At 40.5% G+C, this 22113-nt stretch overlaps 1 protein-coding gene across 1 annotated transcript in view; it reads left to right on the top strand.

The window, feature by feature from the left end:
- Positions 1–2759: 2759 nt before the first annotated feature.
- TNMD (tenomodulin) overlaps positions 2760–22113 on the top strand; it is a 51417-nt gene continuing 32063 nt past the window's right edge. The window contains exons 1-2 of the mRNA XM_075186248.1: positions 2760–2906; positions 2993–3130. Coding sequence (XP_075042349.1) covers positions 2865–2906; positions 2993–3130 — 180 coding nt within the window. The 5' untranslated portion in view covers positions 2760–2864. The remainder of the gene's footprint in view (positions 2907–2992; positions 3131–22113) is intronic.

Genomic DNA, 22113 nt, shown 5'->3' with positions numbered 1-22113 from the left:
CTCTATTTATATGTTTCATGATGCTTCTCATAGACAGATGTTTAACCTCTGTCTAAAACTTCAAACGTCTTCATAGGCAGCAGCAAGACAGGTGTGGGACCAACATCAGGACAAAACATTGGATAGAAAACCAGTTTGAATGTTTTTAATTCTACAAATGTTGTAAAGAAATGTATATATATTCTGATGGTTGTTCATGTGGAGAATGCAGAATTTCATCATAGCCTTTCATCCTGGAGAATTAGTATTCACTGACGTACAATAAGAGTTATCAGATATACTTTCTATACTAGTGACATCTAATATATACAATGTCAATGAAAGACAAGCTTTTGTAGTAATATTGTATTCTTAGAATACAGGTAGGAGCCTCCTGTGAAAGTGATGTACTACCGCTAAATACACATCTAAAGTACACGTAATAGTTGTACCTGTTTTTTCCCAAACTATCCCTGTCTAAAGTGTTTAGCAGTGCTCGTCACGGTGTCTGCAGGAAACAGTGTTTTATAATCATGCTCGGGTGTATTGCATTCACCATTTAATTAGTTTGTTTACCGGTGCTCCACACAGTGACTGCAGGAAAAGGTGTTCTGCAGTGAGGTATGGGTCAATGGCATTCACCTTTTAATTATCTTTTTTAGCAGTGCTCTTCACAGTGACTGTAGATGGAGGAGATTGGTGATTATGCCTGGGAGTATGACATTCTCTGTCTAATTACCTTATTTAATGGTGCTCCTCATAGTAAATGGAAGAAATGGTGTTCTGTAATTATGTCTGGTGTATGGAATCCCCTCCTAAATATTTTGTTTAGCGGCACTCCTCACAGTGACTGTAGGTAGAGGTGATTATGCCTGGGTGTATGACATTAGCACTGTTTTCGGAAACCAGGTTTCCAGATGAAATATCTCATAAGCATACACGGATGTTTTGCTTCATATTTTACGTATTCCTAGCAACAATTTTTATAACAGTCCTCCTCTACCCCTAATAATACTGGTATTTTTGATGAATACAATTGTTTCCAAAATGCTATGTTATTAAAATGATGCCCAATGTTTAAGCCATTTATATTCTTAATTTAATTTAAACTCAATTAAACTGCAAATATTTCATATAATTTACCTTTTGACGTCCAAGATGTAAGAGCGTACCATTTGTGACAGATTTATCAGGCCGGTGGAGATTTCCAGCCTTACCCTCACGTTTAAATCATTGCCACGTACTCTTAAATTTTCCAGTATGGTTACACCAATCACTGAGCCAAACATTTCCTTGCAAAAATAAACACAACAGAGGGATACTGAGAATGGTCTGTGCACAAACGGACCCACAGAGTCGACTCAAACTGGATTTCTATTTTAGACGGTAGAATTCATTCAATGAACCCGCTTAATAATATCTTGCAGTTTTACCTGAACAAGATAGTTTCTGGTGTCTTAATGGAAGTTTGTAAATATTGATAGTATTATATCTGGTGGGAAAACAGTGATTGTATCAGGAAATTATAGTGGCAGCAACTCACACTGTACTATCAACAACGTTTATTGCAGAGACTTTGTTTCTATCTAATATTTACTAAATAAATTATTCATAATACACATGTCTGTGTGTACTCTATATCCTAGATAGGCATAGCCAGGGTTTTTTTTGTCATTGAACACTCCGAACGGCGTTCCGGCACCATCTTTATTTTTTTTCCTCTGCGGTGCTGCTACAGTGCAGCACCGCATCTGTGTGTGTCCTGTTTCCTTCCGTGACGTCACAACGCTGTCAGCGAGAGGAGCCACAGTCAAGCAGAGAAGCGTGAAAGAAAGCATAGAAGGTAAGTACAGACTACAGAAAGCGGGGGAGGGAGGGGGCTTAGAAAGAGGTCTACAGAAAAATGAGGGGGCACAGAAAGAGGGCTAGAGAACAACGAGGGGGTACAGAAAGAGTGCTACAGATAAAAGAGGGGGGCGTAGAAAGAGGGCTACAGATAAACTAAGGGGCATAGAAAGAGTGCTGCAGAAAGAGTGCTACAGAAAATCGAGTCGGCGCAGAAAGTGGCATACAGAGAAAAGAGGGGGGCAGAAAGAGAGGGCTACAGAAAAAAGAGGGGCGCAGAAAGTGGGCGACAGAGAAAAGAGGGGGGCAGAAAGTGGGCTACAGAGAAAAGAGGGGGCAGGAAGAGAGGGATACAGAAAAATGAGGGGGCAGAAAGAGAGAGCCACAGAGAAACAAGGGGTTGAGAATAGCTAGTGGGCATATGTGAGAAAAGTTGGTAGGCAGCAGGGGACATGTCAGTGTGTAACAGGTGAGTGATGTCCAGTTGTTTTCTTTGTATTATTAAATTTAAGATTTGGGGCCTCCCCTCTAGATATCCTGCGTTTGCTCCTGGGCATCAGTGAAGACTGGACAGCATTCTGCTTTAGACATCAGTGCATCTGGACTGCAGCCTTGCCAGCCAGCCCGGAGGAGTTAAGACTTGTTATTTTTATGTTACAATTGTCAAGTGTGTGAGGGGCAAGGAAGGAAGTAAATTTATGTTAAGAATAAATATATATATATGGGGGTTTTTTTCATAAAAGATTAACAAGATGTGAGTTCCAGCACCTTTTTTTTTTTTTTACAAAAAAAAGCAATGGGCATAGCTATCCATATACAGTATTTGTGCCAAATATTTTGGAGGGTTTTCATATGCTGTTGAAGAATACACCCCTGGTTAAAAAAAAAAAGGTTGGAATGGCAAATCACTGAGTCCCTGTAACCCAATCCCTGTCCTATTATACAGCAGCATCCAGCAGCTGACATAGAATTTCACAATTGCAGCTACTGATTTTTCCTTTATTCCTGCCCTGCAAACTATCTGCACAGGACCCTAAAATATGACGAAAGAAAGTATTTTAAATGAGAGTGGTCTTCAAGATGTAAGTCAATTATCATATGATTATTTTTATTTATTTATTTAAAAAAATAATGGTTGAATGACTTATTTCTTTTCTTATTTTTTCAGGCAGAACTATCAAAACCAAAAAAGTGGAATTCGAAAAAATGTGCAATTCTGGCCACATCTGTCTGTTTGATGATGACAATATCACTTGTGCTGCTGTTTTTCTTTACAAAAGGTTTCTGGAAACAAATACAGGAGAAGGTAAGACATTTTTTTTCTGTAGGGTCTCAATCTATATTATAGTTATAAACAGGTGGTCTGTATTATTGTATGTTGTGAAGTCGCATATTATGTATTATTTGTTCTGGTAAGTGAAGATTTGCATTGATTTGTAAAAATAAAAGTAAATAAAACATTAATGATCTACAAGTATATTTCTCTGTCCACATATTAGTATAAAAATTATTATTATTATTATTATTATTAAAAAAAATTATTATTTTTTTATTATTATTATTATTTTTTTTGTTATTATTATTATTATTATTAGGTAATCTTGATTCTTGCTGTTACATAATATCCCTGGGCTTTGTAGTTAATAATGACATCACAATGTTAAAATGCCTAAAACTATTTGAAGGTCTTTCATTTGCTAACTTTGCATATTTCTTAATTCTAATTATTTTTTTTTCCCTATTAATGACAAAAGTAACCAAATTTACCGTATTTTATCACAAGTTGGAATAACAGTTTATTGTTTAATATTGCTAACATAATCAATTAAAAAAAATGTATATCCTCCCCACCCACCTGAAATATTTAAGCTATTCCAAATCTGATATTTAAAATTCTCCAAGTGTCTTGTAAATCAAATGGAAGTTTCAAACTATGTGCAACACTCCAGTAAAAATAACTATAAAGTTTTATTGCAAAGCATTGCATGTGCTTAAAAATCTCCGCTCTGCTGAGCGTTCCCAAAGTTCTACAGACAGTTCAGATTACCTACTGACAGAATGTGATCAAGTGCTTTTCCAGACATTGAATTGTCCTGCCAGGGGTTTGTGGAAAATGGTATTTGCAGTGCCACGTAAGGATGAGGCCAAATTACTTGCTTGACTATTGGAAATTAATTTTAAAAATATTAAATGCCTAATAGGAAATACATTGATCATACCTACATGAGACCTTGTTGATATATAAATGGTCATCGCAACCTTAAAGGGTAAGTCCATTTGGTGGCTTTGTTTTAGAGATTATGGGGGACATGTAGAACTGGACTCAAAGTGCAGAGACGTATTTTACTTCAGCGCATGCACACAAAGTTACGGTTGCGGCCATTTGAAGACCAAGTTGCATCTTGCGTTTATGATCGCTTGCGGCCCCTTACGATTAAAGGTGGAACGGGGGAAGAAAGGGGCATGTAAGCATAGCCAAAATCCAGTATGGGCGTATTGGTGCAAATGCGACTTATTTTGAAAAAGAATCAGAAACACAAGCCCCCATCAGGAAACCACTGGTGTAATTGTCAAACTGATAGCGATGTGTCAACATACGCCTTCATTTTAGATGCGAACTCTCTATGAGGCTTATATGTGAAAATTAAACCCATTGGCTCTATTCTGAGAATATGATATCTATCCTATGCACTTATCAGTTGCTAGATGCATTCTCTAGTAGATGTATCTAACACTTTACTGTAGCCTCTATAATCTTCTGTCTACAACCAGCCATGACTGCTGTGTCATCTACTCAAAATCTTCAGTTGGAATTGATCAATTCATTTTAAATGTTGTGTTTGTGGCGTAACTGTGTAAGCTGACGTTACACCGAAGACTGGTTGGCTCCCCAAAGATGGAGTAGTAGACGTAAGTGCTAGATAAACTCTAACTCTAGAGAATAATATCTGAATTGATCTTCCATTTGCTGTTTATCACCATCCCTTATGTCGTCCTTCATCTTTAAATAGTATTAGTTCTTTTTCAGAATCTTTTGTACGACTCGTAGATTGTGGCGACAAATGAAAGGTTTGAGATTCCTGTTTTGGAGCATCCATTTACCATGATTTATTACTCACTTGTGAAAAACAAAAATGTAATCAGGAAACATGGAGGATACAAATTTACTGATTGTTATGTATCATGTCACGGTGTAATGGAGTGCAGGATATTCACTTTTTAGGGGCTCTTGTTTATGATATTATCCGCAAAATGGTCGTGTGCATTGTGACTTTGCCCAATACATTATTTTGAGTAGATTGTCTTATTGATCCTTCGTTGTCAGATTAAACGACATTGGTGTCTGAAATCCGGATTTGGATTGAACTGCTTGACTGAATTTTAAAATGCGAATTCCATGTTACAGTATGTTCCCATTAAGAGTTCCTTTACCCGTGAGCCCTCTGGTCCAGAAGGCTCACCCACTGGTGCTCTTGTACAAACGTCTACTAGGCTCACAGCTCGGAGATGTCTGGAGGGAAATTACCTTCATCCTGTGACATCCATAACATGCCGGCACTTTCATTTGATAAGGGAACATTTACAAGTGACCAGCACAGAGCATAAGGCCAACAAGCGCTGGTGTGACCTCATGTAGTGGCAGTCGCAGGTCTTGTGCATGTGCGTTTGGTTTTGTGAGGCAAATTGGCGTCACCTCTAAGAAGTTGGGAATATCTGGCAGGGCCAGAAAGGTTCAGTGTGTTGGAGTTCCGTGGGATATCCATCTAGATATTTTCTGGGATTCCAAAAAACAGGTTGACCTGAGATATTAAAGTCTAACTCCACCTAAAATATAATGTTTGCTCAATGTCTCCCCCAACTAGCAGAACTGTAGGATCTTACGATGGGAGCTTTCACAGAAATCTTATCTTAACCACTGCAGCAACTATTTGTCCCTCATGGACAACCGGGATCAGTTCATATACAACCAGGGCTCTGGCAGTTTTGAACACAATTCCTGATTGGACAGAGTCATGATCTTTAAACCTCTCTTTATCTCAGCTGTCAATGTAGGGACTAGAAAGAGCGCAAAGGGGGGTGTATTCTAATGGACCTGCTCCCTCCCTGGAACGGAATCACCACCGGAAGAAAACTCACCCCGTTTCCTCAGTAAAGGTGCATTCGTTAAAATGTAGAGATCTTAATCTATGACATAAATGAGTGAATCACCATGGTCCTTAAAATATATATATATATATATATCACAACCTTTTGCATTTGTTGCATAAAAATGGTAACATGTTGATCACAAATCCAAATAACTATATGCAGACTATAGGGCACTGCCTATTTCATAAACAACTATTGTAGACATAATTGGACGCAAATGGCAGCAAATAAGGACCCAAAAAAGACCATCCACAAAGATCAGCATCTAGTTGGCCATCATTAGACGTCAGTCGAGACAGATGGTAAATGTGTTCCGACATTGGCGGCTCCTGACTGCGCCAATGGTGCCCGGTTGGATATCTCAGATTTGGCGATATATGTGATGAGTGTGTATGACAAGACCTGATTGAGCATCCGCTAGCATGAGCGTTAGTGTGGGCATAATCCTTCAATAAGGGACTTGATGACGGTGTGATATAGGGATGTTTATTTTGGACTTTGTTGGGATCATTGCAGTTCTGCTACTCGGGTGAAAGGGAGGTTGGTGATGAATGATCATTTTTAGCTGACGTTATCCTTTGATAAACTGGAAAGGTGAAGACTGGGGATATATGAGGGACATCATAATGTTACTAGACCCTACCGGGCATTTCACCAGAAATATTCTCAGTGACACAGACAGCATAACCCATTAATCAAGCATTAATTTTAATATGCCGCTACTTGCACAGTCTAGGCTCATTATAGGAAGATTATTAAACCAATAAATTTAAAACGCTAAATTGTGAAATAAGCAAAAGTATCTAGGTGTTTAAAATTGCTATTCTTCTGTTCTTTCTTGGGGTGGGAGCTGTCTAAATTCCATCCATCCCATAGGCAAACCGAGTGGGGGTTTCCTAGTGCCTGGATACCCCCCTCCAAGCCTGGGGCACTGTATAATTGAGGTGACTGGACCCTGTCCCCGCTTCACACGGCCCTGCTTGAAAAGGGAGAGCTGTGTGCACCTAACAGTAGTGAACGCAGCTTTGCCCATATTTATTATGGGGATAGGAAGAGTTGGAGAGCAGCCAAGCACTGTCTAATATTATAGCCGCGCCTCCATGCATGCTGGTCACGCCCACTGGCGGCGTGGTGTGGAAACCTCTCTCTGCAAATCCTGCATTTGCCCCTGCTTCCTCAAGTCATGCCGATCACTGATACCCAGGTAATTTCATTTTGTAAACTAAAATTGCTGCTGTCAGTGGGACGAGATAATCGCACTTATGTATATAAGGTCCCATAAAAAATGAAAAGTTATTCCCAAAGTTCATAAGTGACCCCAGTTAACACAAAGTGTGTGAGGTTTTGTTTTATTACACATACATCATCCTCCTCCTTTATCTACCGCATTTTAAACACTTTGAAAATTGTTTTGGAAACTTTTGCAGATGGTTAAAATCAGTTGGTAAAATAGTTACATTTCTACAATATACTTTCTCACTCTTTATGTATTGCAAGAAAGCAGAAAACAACATTTTCAGCTGGAATCTATTAGGTTCTTGGCTTCTGTTGATTGATTAAAACATTCTAAACATCTTTCTCTAGTCTGCTGCTGAAGGAACGTGCTCCTCTGGGCCCCAGGTAAAATTATACTGGTTTTTTTTTTTTCCATTAGGGTCTGGAAAGCGCAGTTTCCAACAACGCTGCCCAAATTTTGCACTAATTCCTGCATTGTTGTTTTAGGAACAAACATTTTTTGCATACCGGGGAAAAAAAAAATATATATATTAATTCCAATTTCCTGTTTAAAAAATGTATTCAAGATATTAAAGCATTTCCAAATGAAACATATTGCACAAGCTGACAAACAAAATCCTTTTAATAATGTACTTATGTTTAAACTTTATGCAAAGTATCCAATTATATCATGTGCTTAACAGTATGCTCACAATGTATTTGCTTAAAGAGCTAATTAGTCTTTTCACATACCTTATGTTATTGTCTTTATTATACAAGTAGACTTGCAGTGAAATTATTTGCTGTAAGAAGTTGACAATCTTACTTTTGAGCAGTTTTTCATGTCTATCGCACAAAGGGTTAATCTCCAATTAAAGGGTTAGCAGAGATAGCCAACCTCTGACTCTATTGAAATATTTATAGATGCAGCCAGAGGGTTTAGTAGTAGTGGTCCACACCAGCTCAAGGGGTCACCACTGACAAGGGTGTATCTAAGGGCCCTTTCATCTCTAGGGCCCATGGCCATTGCACGCATTTCATAGTGCCTAGAAACCCTCCTTCAAGACTGGGTCACTGTATGATTGCGGTGGCTGGACCCTGCTCCCGCTTCACACGGCTCTGCTTGAAAGGGGAGAGCTGTGTGCACCTAACAGTAGTGCATGCAGCATTGCCCTTGTATAGTATGGGGCAGCCAAGCACTGTCAAAAATTATAGCCACTCCCCCATACATGCTGGTCACGCCCACTGGCGGCGTGTTGTGGAAACCCCCCTCTACAAATCCGGCGTTTGCCCCTGTTTTGCAAGGATCATATTCAGTGGTGGTCTGAAGAAAAGAGGGGGGGGGGGGGGGCGAGCACCCGGAGAACCCAATGTTGTCCTGTTTATTAAATGATTGGACAACAGCGAAAAATCCTGTTATTCAGTGGGTGTATTAACTGGACAACAAAATGTTAGAGAAAATAAATCGTTCGCTGCCACTCAAAGACCTATGACAATACGCCCTGGATACGATGCATACTCTAACCTACTTTGAGTTTGACATGGGCGGCATTCAACATAACGTTCAACTGTGTCGATTTAGGCACAGTGTAGGCTGGCCTCGTCGTTCACACCATATCCAGACTGCAGAATCCTGAAAGTAGGGAGGGATGGTATTCAGTGGTTCAGCTGAGGTCTTTTACCTCCTCTGACTTAGACATTTTGAAATAATTAGCGAGATATTTCACAGCGCACGCTCCCCCCCCCCCCCCCTGCGCCTATACAGGCGACCAAAGATCTCAGCATGCAATTTGTTGTCCACGTAAGTTGTAACAAATAACGTCTGCTGGATAAATAATGAAAGCGGCAGAAAAGCTGCTATTTTATATCCACAATAACACTTTTTGTTTAGTATTTTTATGCTATTATCTGCCGGTGGAGCCAATGCCGGAATCAAGCTGAGAATAATGAATCTAGCAGCCGTTAATGTAACTTTTGTCCATCTGGCTCACATATTTTGATTTTTTTCCCCCCATTATTATTAAATGTGTGTAGGTGTCTCCGTGTGTAATTCACTTTCTTTGTCTTTTGATTAATTCTATTTTTTTCCTCCAGTTTTAAAAACCTATTTATTTCTTCTGTGATATATGTGTCAATTAAGTGATGGCAAAAACTATTTGTTCCTTTCAAGGTTTTTCAATTCATTACGTTAATGACAATTACTCACATTATTTATTCTTTTGCCCTCGGTCTTCCATGTGGTTCCCCTCAGCCTTGCCATATGTTTGTTCGGTATTGACTTCAATAAGTATAATTCAATGTATTCACGGAGTTGTGTGTTTTACATTGCAGTTATCATTTGCACCAGCCACAGGGTGGGACTGACAGTGACAACTATCACCGCATTGTTTTTGTGTTAAAAACTACACGTATGTGTGCCACTAGGTAACACGCAACATGGTTATGCTAGTAGAGAGACTGTAAAAATACATTGTATGTCCAGTACACATCTAGAACCTCCTGATTTATGTAGTCAATGTAATAAAATCAATAAATATTTTTTGGATAGACACATTTTATTACTGATTATAGTATTATGAGTTGTTAATTTATTTTATAGAATATTTTTGTTTGCGTGCGTTCCGAAGGGACTTTATATTGTACATATGAATGTACATATCATACACTGTGTTCTGCTTGTTAACATACAACAAGCAACGTTTAGGCAGAGCCAACTCATACCCAGATTCAGACTGAAGCGCATCTTGAGTTCCGGATGGATTTCAATACTGTCGGAACTGTGCACAAGTTCCAGGCTCGTCTTTGCAAACGCAAATTTAGTACGAACACGAATTAGGGCCCTTGAAAAGTGTAGAGGAAATGTGCACTGCCATCAGAGCGAGTGCCAGACCCCGGCTCCACCTGAAGCCCCCCCAGGCAGTGCCGCTATGACCCTTCCGTCGTCTCCACACCTCTCCTGTACCCCCTCCTGCACAGTGACTTATATCACCAGGCGACTCTTCATGTAGTCAGTGTTTGAGTTGCGGCAGTATTGGAAGCAATCTTCCTCCCCTGTATCTCAGGTTATCGTGCTCTTTAAACCCTGATTTCATCGTGGGTTAAAAGAGATGGGTGTAGTACCTATTAACGGTACTGACTACCCCGACAGAGCAGACAAAAAGGAGTCCGATTCAATAGTACACCGACCTGCAAAAACAAAAATACTGGAATGCAGATTACGACTCGCTCTCTTGCCGACTGTAGAAAATTACGTTATCAGCAACCGCGACTTGGCTTAAAGCGGCGATTGGACGGACCCGCCTGTCATTTATATCATGTAAGTATTATTTTAGGGGTTAGGGGTATTAGGGGTATTAGGGTTAGGAGTTAGGAAACCCTAACTTTTTGTCTTTTTTTTGCCCTATAAAATACATTTATTAGGATGTTTATTGATGTCTACTGTACATAAAATACATTTTTATAGTTGCTCCTGATACAAACACATGTTCTAGCTGCATACACAGCCATTATCGCTAGTAATCAGCACTTACACCTGACCTGTAGCTGGTGCAAGAGATACGGCAGAAAATCACGTACCTGAGAGATGTCCAACGCTTGAATCGGACGCTGCTGCATGCGCTGCCGCTTGGCACGCCCTTACTGTACACTGACTACGTGCATACGCCCCGTCCCCTCCCTATTCCGCCCATGAAATTGTAGGCTGAGGTAAGGGTCTTTTGCTCTTGAAAGTTATTTGGATGTTGCTGCGTTCACTGGCGTGTCGGTCCTGTTCTGGGCAAACGCAGAGCAATTTAATGCAAAATAACGCACATATCGTCATTTTTTTTCCTCCTTATCGAATCAAGCCCAAAGTCACTAATTAAAGAGAAAGTAAAGGCATTATTAACACTAATATAAGATATCTGTGCATTACTGAGCTCAGTACATTCTATAACTTGTGTGTTTGTATGTAACTAAGTAAGCCGAGTCTACTATACTGTTTCTCCTTCCTCTGGAGCAGATTACCATATATCGAAAGAGACAGAGTGACTGACAGATTTGCAAACTTGCTTTGCATAAACGCACTGTGTGAATTGGTTAATAATATATATGTAGGGGCTAAAAATTTAGGAAAGGCTTTAACAGAACTGCAGTGGAATGTTAGGCTAATGCTCAATGATCAATTTATTTTCCCCTACAATTTTGGGAGTTTAGCGGAGCTTTAAATGGCTAAAATACTAACCGTAAAAAAGTCCACAGCCTCAAAACACCTTGTCTCCTAAAATTAAACGGTTCACTCACTTTACATTACCCACATGTTAAGAAAATTTAATTTAATTTGACATCATTCACAAATTTACCTTCTCACATAAAAAGCAGGATAACAGAACAAAAACTGAGTAACTTCCTGGTAATTATCCCATCTCTCTCGCTAAAGGTGTACAATTTTACCATTTAAATCCTCTTCTCAGTCGCTCACATTGTGATGAGCTTTGTCCTATAATTGCAGCTCACCTCCGCCGATCTGATTGTAAAGATAATAGCTTTTTTTGCCAAGTGTCTCGACTAACTACATGAACCAGGAGGTCAGCTGCAAGCTCAGGCTTATAGCACAGTCTACGGTGAAGAAAACACGCACAGAAAGAGAGCTAATATGAATGGAAGTAGCTTGGAAATGCAACGTGATTATAGTATAATTTCACTAAGAGCTCAAGAAGAGGAATTAAATCAGACCAAAGCATTTAGGAGCCTGCTTGAAGCCTCCGCAATTTATAATGTCAGGACAGTCGCCAATCAGTAGTCAGTGGTTACTCTGTGAAACACCGCTTGCGTAATAAGAAGCACATCAGATACTTCAGTATTGCAACAAGAAATCTATTTTCTGTTTCCATATCTTGATATTTAGTGATAAACTTATATTTGAAATAACTATTTTGAAAACGTCATTGACAATTTCCAGGTTCTGCGCATCAATTTATTTTCTGTTAGTAAAAATAAACTTGTTACCTAAAACAAAGACACATTTATTTATAATATTGTGTTTATTATCTTTTTTCTGTGATACAATGTTTATAAACTGTGAAAAGCAAATAATTAGCATTAGATCTGGCTGTGTTAAGACCAGGGCACTATAGAAAAGTCATTTCATTGATAAACTTTAATTATTTTGATTCAGTTACAATTCATGGATTTGATTCCAACATCTTTTGAATCTCCCGCAGCTTGCTGGACGATTTATAGCTGATTGTTCTCTTCTAAAGGGATTGAATCACAAATCTTTTATTACCGATTCACACACAAAAAAGGTTTGTTAAATGTGCTGTTATATTTTATAAATACTGGATGTTAATAATAATATTATTATTAATAACAATGATGAATTGTAAATATATATATATATATATATATATTCCAGACAAGCTCTGGAAAACCAAACACAGAGAATAAGGCTTTGAGGTAAAGACAAGAAAAATTTCATCACACAAATTATGCACATTTCACCGACAGAATATTAAATGAAGTGTTCTCAGACCACACAGCCAAATGAGCAGTGTTATCCCAGCTCTATTCATAGATTATTAATAAGGTTTTTAGTTTACAGTGTTTATTTTTAGGTAAACTGTTTTTTGTTTTTTTTTAAACAAATTTTGTTACAATAACACAAGAGATTAACATAATTTCTTCTCACTTTAGTTGGGGAGAGAAGAGGGTGCAAGGAGAGAGTGTTGGGGACAGGAGAAAGGGTCCCAGAATGGAGGGCATGGTGCCAGGAGACTGGGTGCCAAGGGAGGTGCAGCAGGCAGGGAACGTTCTCTGAGGGGATGGGATGGAGCTAGGAGACAGGAAACAGGGGAGGGAACTTGGTGCCAGGAGAGAGTGTCGGAAGACAGGGGAGAGGGTGTCAGGGGCAGGGGATGGTGCCAGGAGACAGGATGCCAGGGGAGGGAACATGGTGTCTGGAGACAGTGGAGAGGGTCCCAGAGGAGGGCACATGGTACTAGAGACAGAATCATGAGACAAGGGCGTGTGTACACAATTTGCAAATTAAGTCCCAGCTCATAATTACCACAGAGTCTGCAAATAGTGGTATAAATGTCACTTGTTACAAGAGGAAAATGCATTTTTATTTACAAGTGTGTTTCCATTAACATGTAGCAGTTTTACCTTTCTTGATGAGCGCTAATGACAACACTCTGCAATAAAGTACGGCAAACACTGCACTGCTGAATCAAACTTGCAGTTTATTTGGGAAGTGTCAGGATAGCATAAACAGCAGTTTATCTCTACGCAATTTCTCCAGCAGCCCTACTTCTGGATAAACAGTAGTTCCCTCACTACTAGCCGGCCACTAACTGGCATCGGTGGCCCCGCCCACAAATCCAAACAATTTTTTTTCCTCCACCCTAGCACCACAAACAAATCACAACACAGCAGCAAATCAATTACACCCTGGTGGCCTGTGTGTGTGTGTGTGCTAAAACAGGAGCCCAGTGAAAATGTAAACCTGCCTGCAGTCTGCTCCTGCAGACTAGCTGGGTTTTTACCTGTTTCCCCATAGGAGAGGTATGGTAAATAAGCCTCTTTGCCACAACTCTTAATAAAAGCTTTTTCTTATAGTCTATACAAATGTGGAAGCCACATCCCTGTATCTACGAAGCTGCAACTACGCAGACGTACAGTGCAGTATTTTGCCAAATACAAATTTTCCCTGAGAGCATAACAAAGAGCAAACTCATTTTCTACTTTGGGAAGAATCATTGTGCAAAAGCTGTCTGGCCATTTGCTGGATTATGGTCTGGAAATGCACATCTTGTCAAAAGTAGAAATGAAATACTGCCTCAGATTTCTGTCACTTTTCCATTACTGTCTTAATTCCTTCCAACTTTTTCTTGCAAAATGCTTCTTGTTGGAGCACAATTTCTGTCCTAAAAATATCAGTAGAATCACAGCTGTCTTTACTTCACCCGTCACATAATATTTTAATCACATTGCTATTTACTTTTCTTGCAAAATGCACCTGATAGAGGGACGATGGCGATTCTTTGCCTATCTCCAATAAAAAAAAAAATTAAACTTGCCTATTATTTATATCTGTCTTTCCATAAATGCAGAGGGAAGGTATGAAAGAAAGATGTGGGCGTGGCTTTATGTCACAGCGCAATGCTTATGATGACGCTAATTGCATCATGTGACGAAACAAATTTGATAACACCCTAAACAGCCTGTCCCTCGTTTCTCACAAAATGTGGATTGTAGCATGTACTTTTTAAAGAACTTGCTTTTGTTCCCCAGCTCAGCAGAGTACAACTGCAGTGTCTAATTACATGTGGATAAGGGGACATTGTAGCTCATTGTAAATATGTATATTGTTTATTGTATATTGTTGATGTGGCAGTGAGGTTGTTATTCATTGTCCTTAAAGTGAAACTAGGTTATGGGTAGGGATCAGGTTGCAAGATACTAGTGAGGGGAAAGGCTAATTAGTATCCATTGTTCTCACAAGACTACTCATCATCATCATCATCATCATCATCATCATCAGTTATTTATATAGCGCCAACATATTCCGTAGCGCTTTACAATTGGGGACAAATGTAATAAACTAATAAACAAACTGGGTAAAACAGACAAAGAGGTGAGAAGGCCCTGCTCGCAAGCTTACAATCTATGGGACAATGGGAGATTGACACATGAGGTTAAGTATACATTTTGCATCTTGGCCCAGCCAGACTGCAAAGGTAGGGTGACTCATAAGCTAAATGATCCTGTCACACAATAATGTTGGTCCGGGGGTAGTTGTCTTGTGTGAAATTGTGTAACAGGCTAAAGGTAGTGAGGTTAAGATGGTGGTTGAGGAATATTATACGCTTGTCTGAATAGGTAGGTTTTCAGAGAACGCTTGAAAGTTTGTAGAACAGAGGAGAGTCTTATTGTGCGAGGGAGAGAGTTCCATAGAGTGGGTGCAGCCCGAAAAAAGTCCTGTAACCGGGAATGGGAGGATGTAATGAGGGTGGATGAGAGACGCAGATCTTTTGCAGAACGGAGTTGCCGAGTTGGGAGATATTTTGAGACAAGAGAGGAGATGTATGTTGGTGCAGCTTTGTTGATGGCCTTGTAGGTTAGTAAAAGTATTTTATATTGGATTCGGTAGAAGACAGGCAGCCAGTGTAGAGACATACAGAGTGATTCAACAGAGGAATAGCTATTTGCAAGGAAAATCAGTCTTGCCGAAGCATGCAAAATAGATTTTAGGGGTTTGAGTCTGTTTTTGGGAAGACCAGTAAGGAGGGAATTGCAATAGTCAATGCGGGAGATGATTAGTGCATGAATTAAGGTTTTAGCAGTGTCTTGTGTGAGATATGTGCGGATTCTGGAAATGTTCTTTAGATGTATGTAACATGATTTAGATATAGAGTCAATGTGGGGAACAAAGGATAGGCGTGAATCAAGGATTACACCTAGGCAGCGAGCTTGTGGGGTGGGATTTATGGTCATGTTATCAACAGAGATAGAAATGTCAGGTATGCTCTTGTTGGCGGGTGGGAATATTATTAACTCTGTTTTAGAAAGATTAAGTTTGAGTTGACGAGAGGACATCCAAGATGAAATGGCAGAAAGACAGTCAGTTACACGGGACAACACAGATGTCGAGATATCAGGAGAGGATAGATAGATTTGGGTATCATCCGCATAGAGATGATACTGAAAGCCAAAGGAACTTATTAGATTTCCAAGAGAAGCGGTATAGATAGAGAACAGCAGAGGACCTAGCACCGAGCCTTGTGGTACTCCAACTGATAGGGGAAGCGGAGCAGAGGTGGCTCCAGAGAAATTAACAGTGAAAGAGCGATTAGAGAGGTAAGATGAGAACCAGGATAGAACTGTGTCTTGAAGACCTAGGAATTGCAGCGTTTGTATGAGAAGAGAGTGGTCAACTGTGTCAAATGCAGCCGAGAGATCAAGGAGAATTAGGAGAGAGTAATGGCGTTCAGTCTTAGCAGTGATCAGATCATTAACAACCTTGGTGAGTTTCTGTGGAAGTACAGCTCATCTCCACTCCCCTCTCCAACTCCTCTAGTCCAGGACTCACCAATGTTTACCATGGACAGACGCAGGGGTTTGCCCAGGGAGGGGAAATCACTATGAAAATTTGACCCTAGATATAAGGGGCCACTCCACAGGGGATGTGTTGTTCATTCTGGGAATTGATGGCTGGAAGCTGCAGGGTGGCTGGTGACTTTGCTAGTGAAATACATCGGCAGGACCATGGGTCGTCACATCTGACAGCCAAGTGACTGTAACTCCTTAAGCTAGTGGGGTAAGGGACAGATGATGTGGTGAACCTACCTGGCATTTATTTACTGTGTATACATAATATTCTAGTGATTGTTTTTGTTACAATAAATGTACTGTTGTAGTTTTCTAACTGCATTTGCCTGAGTGACTAATAACAACCTTAGAAGGTACTGGGTAGGCTTCCCTGGCCTAGGAAGGCACCCGTGGGAGGCCAGCCAGGGTGAAGTGGGTAGAATTGGACCAGAAAACCCGGTACCTTCACACGTCACCATCTCTCTGCCCAATCGGTGACCATTGTGGTTGGCGTTGCTTGATGACATTATCTGTTAAATCACAACACGTCCCCACCCAACTCGCAGGTACCTGCTAGCATTTTGACGCAATACACCATGCACAAACCAGCACGTGATCATACACAGTCACATGATCATACACAGTCACGTGATCATACACAGTCACGCAAAAGGAAGTCTGATGTCACAAAACAAAACTTGCGCTGTATAAGTTCCGCTGTCTATAACTATTTGTGCTGAAATCGTTAACAGCGCTTACAAGTTACCTTAGTCATTTAATTTCCCTTTAAATTGAAATAACTACATCATGAAAGATTTATCTTGACAATTAATGATAACAACGTCTGTGAAAGTCATATTCCAGACACAGCACTGTTGTGTGGCGTTTGCGCTCAAGCTGTTGATACAACACTGATAATACACAATCCCTGTCACTCCTGAGTCATTGCATTATGTACCTAACAAAGGAGCACATGATACGCCAGCCGTCACTCCGCGCAGCGCCTGATAAGACGATTGTTAAACAAGAACACGCATCTGATTTATATCCTTCAACTATCACCCGAGGCTCAGAACGAGCTGTTTTTATTTGTACAATTAATTCATAATCTCCTTCTAATTAAAGCATATTGCAAAATCAAAACCTGTTTAGAGACTATAATTACATTAGGATACGAGGGGCCAGGCCGGGAGAGATGTGCAAACTCCCAAATCATCCTGGGTACACTTTGCTTCTATGCCACAGAGACGGCAAAGGGATGTAAGGGTGTATAAAGCAATCACAGCAGCCAGATGCGCCAGGGTCTTGTCAGACAGGCGACTGTCAATCATCCGCTTAGAGAGGTCGCACCTGTTGCACAGATTTCGGCTGATGGCAGCAGTAAGCACCGTTCATGGCTATATCTTTACTCATAGTTACCAACATTAATAAAGCAAATATTCCCAGGGACACTTTGAAGCTGAGAGTGGGCATGTAAGCACAGAACTGGTGATACTGTCTCGGTGGAGTAGGAGGTACTACAATCCCCAGCATGCCATGGATACTGAATTTGATGTAAATCCTCCCTTTCTATCAATAATAACATGCACAGCCCAGAGACTAAGAATAAACGACAACACTCAGAACAAGGAGAATTGTATGATTAATTTGATCAACAGGAGTAAATAAGGATATTTTACAGGGGGAAAAATTCCAGGTCAAAAGCATTAAATCCTGAAACGGTTGATGGAAGTTTGGGATATTTGGTCATTATGTTTACTGTCAATAAAGTAGGATAAAGAGCCTGGGTGTTTAAGTGCGAGATTAACATCTGGACTGGATTGGATCAACAGTTGATAAAATACAGTATATACATAATATAAAGCTCAGATACAGTGCTCCCAGCATCCTTTGCACCTATTGTGTCAGCTGGAGTCAGCTTACACTATGGCACTGCACATGCATGGACAGCGAGGCATGTACAAGACAAATGCAGCACCGTGCATGGGGTGGCAATGTAGTGGCCAGACTCAAAATTTAGCTCCGCTCAGTACTGCGACTCCTTAACCCAAAGCTTGACTTCCACAAGACCGCAAGGGGCATCCTTTAAACCCTCAGGGGTACCCTCCACGTGACCCTCAAGGCGCACACTCACCCACGCATCACAAGGGGCGTGGCACGTGATACGCACTAACTTTTGTTTTCCCTTAAGAAACCATTATTTCCTTTTGATAGTAAATCTTTATTTTTGTTCATTTGGTGTGCCTTATATCTCTAGATCACAAAGCTATAACAGTATCCACATTGTATGGTGGCGCCAAAAGTTGTATCGCACATTGTTATCATTGTTTTCGCACTTGACTGTAAAATTTTGCACGTTTCACCAGCATATGGTGGAACAACGAAGCCAAAACGAAAATCGAGAACTCTTTCTCTGAAACGACACACTGCAAAAAAGGCATTAACTCCAACCCCTTTCCACACCACCACCCCAAATCCATCAGATCTGATTTTGTGATTTGAGATTATTGTAACAAGAAAAGAAAGGCAGTGGGGGGGGGGGTTTAAGGGTGTCCTTTGCTGTGCACGGCCAGTATCTCACCCCAAAAGGACTTGGCTTCTGCCAGAGATCGGTCACATCCTAAATTATAATGGAATCTGTTTTTCACCTCTATGTTGCAAGATATCAGAGAAGATTCCTAGGGGCAATCCAAACAATGTCATATAAAGATTCATACACACATAAGTGACACGTGAAAAAGCAGTTTAAAAGGTACAAACATTTGACATTTCGCTGTACCCTCGGTGGAAATCACATCTCTTTTTTACTAACTCTGTGAATAAATATATTAACATTTTCACTGCAAACACATTCTCTGTGGATTTTCATTATCTTTACATTCTGAATTGTTTGATAAAGTTGTCAGTTCTTGATTGGCGGGTAATTACCATATTCCCATTAACACGTACATAGCAATATAAGTAGCTCGTCTGTATGTAGATGTATGAAATAATGATGCCCCTATTCCATTAGGACGAAATTGTGCAGTTACTTAGTTTAATTCCTCCCATTGAGCGCTGTTACTGGGAATCTTTGATACTCTCATTGGAGGGATGATGCTAATTCAAGGTGAAAAGTTACTATCAGATTCATCTACCCACAATTCCCTGCTTCATAAAGAGATCGCTCTAGAAGTGAACAAAGTGTCCACAATTTAATTTGCAAAACAATCAGCTGAACCTAACAGCTGTTTTTCATTTCACTATTATTTTATTCTTTTTGTTTTAATTGCAACACAAATAGTGATGATGGGAGGTGCAACAAAGTTTCTGGCTAATCGAATTTTACATCGGAACAGGCAAAGAGCATTATACCGATCTTTCACTTCTTTTTTTCTTTGAGGTTTCACGGTTGGATATGGTGAGAAGGGGAACTTTGGTTGAGACAATGATAGGAGAAATTCTAAATGGAACATGTTATGAGAAAAGTGCAAAAATTCTGCATCCAGGTTTGGAATGAAACAAATATTCTGTGGAACCATTTTGGAATTTTTCATCATCTCTAAACTCAATTTCTGCTGTGCGATAAATGACTGTAACTAGTTACCTACAGTGACCTCTTTGTCCCAGAAGGAAGAGCAGTGGGTCCGAAGCTAATAGCACATATCGTCAATTATTAACAAATGATTAAATGCCTGGACAGAAACCGAAACATTACATGTCTTAGGTTTGGGTAACCACTGACCCAAGGTGGCACTTGTACCCTCCAAAAAGTGAGACATCATGATGACTTAAAACTATGAATAAGTGATATTATGTTATTCATTCAGTGTTTTAGTTGCCCCCCCCCCTCCCTAAACCATTGCACCTTGTTCACCGAGTAGTTATGACAGCTCTTTGGCATACAGAAATTATAGGGGAAGAATTAATACATGGTGAATCACACCAGTCATACCAGTCCAAATGGAATGTTCACATTTATTCTGAGTTCTTATCTCACAAGCCCCTGTAAAGGGTTATATTGTCCACTAGCCTTAAGAGATGGTTACTACGTCTGACAACTATCGGCCTCGGGGAAGTTAAATGGGCGGGGGAAGGTAAATTGAGGACAGAGATTATGATTTGATTGGGGCTGAGCAGATCATGCAAATTATGTGTCGCTTTTTCTTACTGACAACCAATCACAAGTCACCTTCTTCATCCCAAAATGCCCCCTTCCTTTCCAACTTTTCCCTGACAACCTCAAAAACAAGGAGACTCCACAATCCCAATATTACAGCACTGATTATAGAGAGAGTGCAGCCTGTGACTGGATTATACTGAATGGCAGTGCCCACATGGGGGTTGTAGTTGAACGGCAGCTAGTTAAGGACAGTTCACCTTGGCTTGTAAAGTGAATACTATACCAAAAATAAAACGGACCGCGCGGGATAAAGCTACACTAGGATAATCCCCCTTGCATCCCTTCAAAGAACGAGTCCGGGTTTCTCCAATCATTATCATCAACATTTAGCGTATAGCACCAGAAAATTCCATAGCGCTTTACAATTGGGATCACCCAGTAGTTATTTTATTGATTCAACCACAAGAACAAACTGTGGATGTTTCATACATTTAATAGCAGAGCCTGTGGCCTTCAGTTTTTTTAATTTAATTTCTTCTTTAAATTATATTGTTGGATCAGATTGTAGAATGTGACGAATGCAGTAAACAGATAGCAGGCAGCTTGCGGGGCTGTGAGAATAATAACTACATGGTCTTGCTTTGTTTCCAAGTTCTTTATGTTACGTGGTCTCAGTATCAATAGAGGCCCATGTTATTTCCATAACCCTTTCAGTGCCACCTCTACCGGCTTTCTCTGAAAATATGAAAGTATAAACTTTTGTATACTGGTGCGTTTCACACTATTATCTTCCCAAATCATGATGATGGGATCCTCACAAGGGCCAGCATAGAACAGTAAGGGCCCCGGCACAGATAGGTCAGGGGCGCTACCTTGGATCATGGGTGGGGGGGGGTGACGCATGAGCTGTGGATTCGCATTTCAGGTCTTCACTGGGCATGTGCCAACCTCGAGGGTCTCCCAATTTCCCACCACAAACCTTGCTCCTCACAGTACTACTCTGCTCTGCTGGGGATCCCACTCCTTCCACTATCTTCTCCCCTCATCACGGTATAATACATCACACTTCATTTAGCACGCCCTTTTGCCATCACTAACATAATCCCACCAGTGGATAAGGCACCTCCCTCCTTCCACAAGAGCAGAACACTCAGCTCCTGAATTAATCTGTGCTGCTGGGAAAAGTCAGATTTTTCTGATTGGCTGCAGGTTTTTCTATACCCGCCCACTTCAAAACTTGGTGTTCACGCATGAGCAGGTGATGGAGAGCGAATACAATAAGATATCTCCCAAACGTCCTGATTTCAGCAGGCAAGTCCCGATTTTGAGGCTCTGTCCCACTATCAAGCCTGGGGACATGTTTGGAGGAAGGGAGGTATGTAATAGGCAGGCAGCCACCTGGGGGTATTACCACGCCACCATCAAGCCGTGGCCACGTTAACTTTGTGATTTGGCGACGCCTCCGGTCCCGCTGTCGGGGACAGACATTTCGGGAGGTATGCAATAAGGGGCTCACGCCCTTGTCTAACCTATTTTAAAAAAGTGAAGAAAAGAAAAGTGCGAATTCAGCAGCCATCATGGAGCACAGTCATCCCTCATTGCCGGGGAATAGCAGAAAGCAGCACAATTTCCACATCCCTATTCATGTTTCCTCTGAACTGGGAGATTTAAAAGCAAATAAAACCAGCTGCCAAAAATCCATTATTTTGAAACATCTACCCACTCACTCTGCACTGAAAGGAGCTGTTTTGAAC

Source organism: Mixophyes fleayi, chromosome 9 (genome assembly GCF_038048845.1).
Source record: "Mixophyes fleayi isolate aMixFle1 chromosome 9, aMixFle1.hap1, whole genome shotgun sequence".
NCBI lineage: Eukaryota > Metazoa > Chordata > Amphibia > Anura > Limnodynastidae > Mixophyes > Mixophyes fleayi.
Note: the sequence above shows the minus strand (reverse complement) of the source record. Positions and strands in the feature narration are given on the sequence as shown.